A 2107-nucleotide genomic window follows, 5' to 3' on the forward strand; every position below is an offset into this window, starting at 1 on the left:
TACTTAAAAAGAGTATCGATTTTTTTAAGGGAAATAAAGTAATATGGGGACTAGGCATCTCATATAATATTGGGACCAGCCATCTCAAACTTGCACATTTCTTTATCGTTTTATGAAAGGGTTAATTTTTTTGAGGATCAGAAGTACTTAAAAAGAGTATCGATTTTTTTAAGGGAAGTAAAGTAATATGGGGACTAGGCAGCTCATATAATATTGATTATAGGAACCAGCCATCTCAAACTTGCACATTTCTTTACCGTTTTATGAAAGGGTTAATTTTTTGGGGGATCAGAAATACTGAAATACTTAAAGAAAGTATCGATTTTTTTAAGGGAAGTAAAATAATTCTGCTTCCGGATTGGTTTTTGTTGACATATATTTATAATTTCTACTTACCTCCGGATAATTTTTTCAATGCCATAATCGAGAAGACTGTCCCGGTCCTCGTCGACTTCCTTCCTCCTCCTCTCAACAGCCGCGCTCTCCAATAGAACCGTGAGTTCCGGTTGATCTGGTTTCGCCAAGCTGCCGATCATGAATCCATCTCTCTCCTTCAACTTGTGACCTTTGAACCTCTTCGACCCATCGCTACCCGTTCTGGTTAATTTCTTCTCCTGCCTCTGTTCATCCGCAACTTCTTCATCGTCGTCGTCGTCCGTGACCTTCGACAGGTCCAACAAAATCTCAGCTTTGATGTTCCTCTGTGAAATTTTACTCTCGTCCTTCGTCTTCTCTTCAGTATCGATCAGAGTGTTTTCAGACGTAGATTTTCCTAGACTGACCAACTGTAAATGAGACATGCTGACGGTTTCGGGCGAAGGCACCCTTCCGCTTTTTACTCGAATCGAGTCGGACAGTGAAATGACTTCCGGTGGCGAGTGAACTTCGACCCTCACCGGCTCTTCTATTCTGTGAGCCGCCGCCTCTTCCGCGGTGATGATTCTGGCCTTGACCAATTGAATTTCTGGAATTATTCCAGTGATCTGTTCGCTGGTGTCTTCGAAGAAGATCTCTTCAACATTTTCTTGTATCCTGACTTCTTTTTTAGTGTCGTCTAGTAAAGATTCCCTAGACGATTCTCTAGAGAAAACCCCAGGTTTCTTCCTCATTGAACTTCGACGTTTCGTAGACGGTGCTTCAACTTCCGGACTGGTGACCGATTTGACCTCGGCGATGCTCGGCTTATCCGGCGTTACGGTCATTGGCACTCGTTTCTCCGATTCGGAAAGAGGCGTTCTTAACGATTCAACTTTTTTCTGCTCCTTCATCTCGTCTGAACTTCTGTCCTTTTTCTTAGGTCGTAGAAATTCTTCTGATTGACTAGTCGCCTTTTGAGGCTCTACGAGACTGGATGGACGAGCGATTCGTTGTTGTTTGACAGTTTCAGATGGCTGCGCAATCGCTTCCGGTTCGATGCTTGGGGCGAGCGAAGAATAACCGAGGGGACTCTGCTTAGTCAGGAATTCCTCTTCACGAATGCTTTTCCTATCGTCTGTTTCTACTTCTTCGTCTTTTCTCCTCGAAGACCTTCGATCCTGGTCCTTCTTTTTAAAGATCTTCTTCCTAGCACCTTTTTCAGCCATTTCGTCCTTGCTCATCCTTTCTTCAGAGTCCATTCGTCTCAAAATCCTCTTCCCAGCGTCCTCTCTTCGTTTCTCGACGGGTGCCTCGACTACTTTTTTCAATACTTCTTCCGTCTCTTCTTTTAATTTCACTTTTGGCGCCACTTTCTCCACGCCGCTGATCTCTCGGTTGTACTTCATTGCAAGTTTTTTACTCGGAGGCGTGACGTCACTGTCGATGATTATCACGTCTTTTTCTTCTAATGGGCTCGTAGGCTGGAAGTCGCGGATGTCGATCTCGACCTTTGACCTCTTCGCCTCCGGCGGTGGTTTAGGAGGGTGTTTCGTTGGACTGCACGTGGGGGTGATAGGCGATGCGTCCTTCCAGTGTTCCTCTTCATCGTCGTCGTCGTCGTCGTCGTCGGATTCCTGCTTGTCCATCGACAGTTCCGTTATTCCTAAATAAAAATTACGATTATTAATATAATTATTATTATTAATATATTTAATAATTCATAAGTTCATAATTATTATTATTAATATAT

At 43.5% G+C, this 2107-nt stretch overlaps 1 protein-coding gene across 1 annotated transcript in view; it reads right to left on the bottom strand.

Annotated features, from left to right (window-relative positions):
- The window catches only part of LOC108629139 (putative serine/threonine-protein kinase kinX), a gene marked incomplete at its 5' end in the record, with an annotated part of 14571 nt that extends 12551 nt beyond the window's left edge, over window positions 1–2020 (bottom strand). Inside the window, one exon of the mRNA XM_018031580.2 lies at window positions 397–2020. Within this exon, the coding sequence (XP_017887069.2) occupies window positions 397–2020 (1624 nt within the window). The remainder of the gene's footprint in view (window positions 1–396) is intronic.
- Window positions 2021–2107: the final 87 nt, after the last annotated feature.

The sequence above is a fragment of the Ceratina calcarata genome, unplaced genomic scaffold (genome assembly GCF_001652005.2).
Source record: "Ceratina calcarata isolate Rehan_Ccalc_2016 unplaced genomic scaffold, ASM165200v1 scaffold129.2, whole genome shotgun sequence".
In the NCBI taxonomy this organism is placed as follows: domain Eukaryota; kingdom Metazoa; phylum Arthropoda; class Insecta; order Hymenoptera; family Apidae; genus Ceratina; species Ceratina calcarata.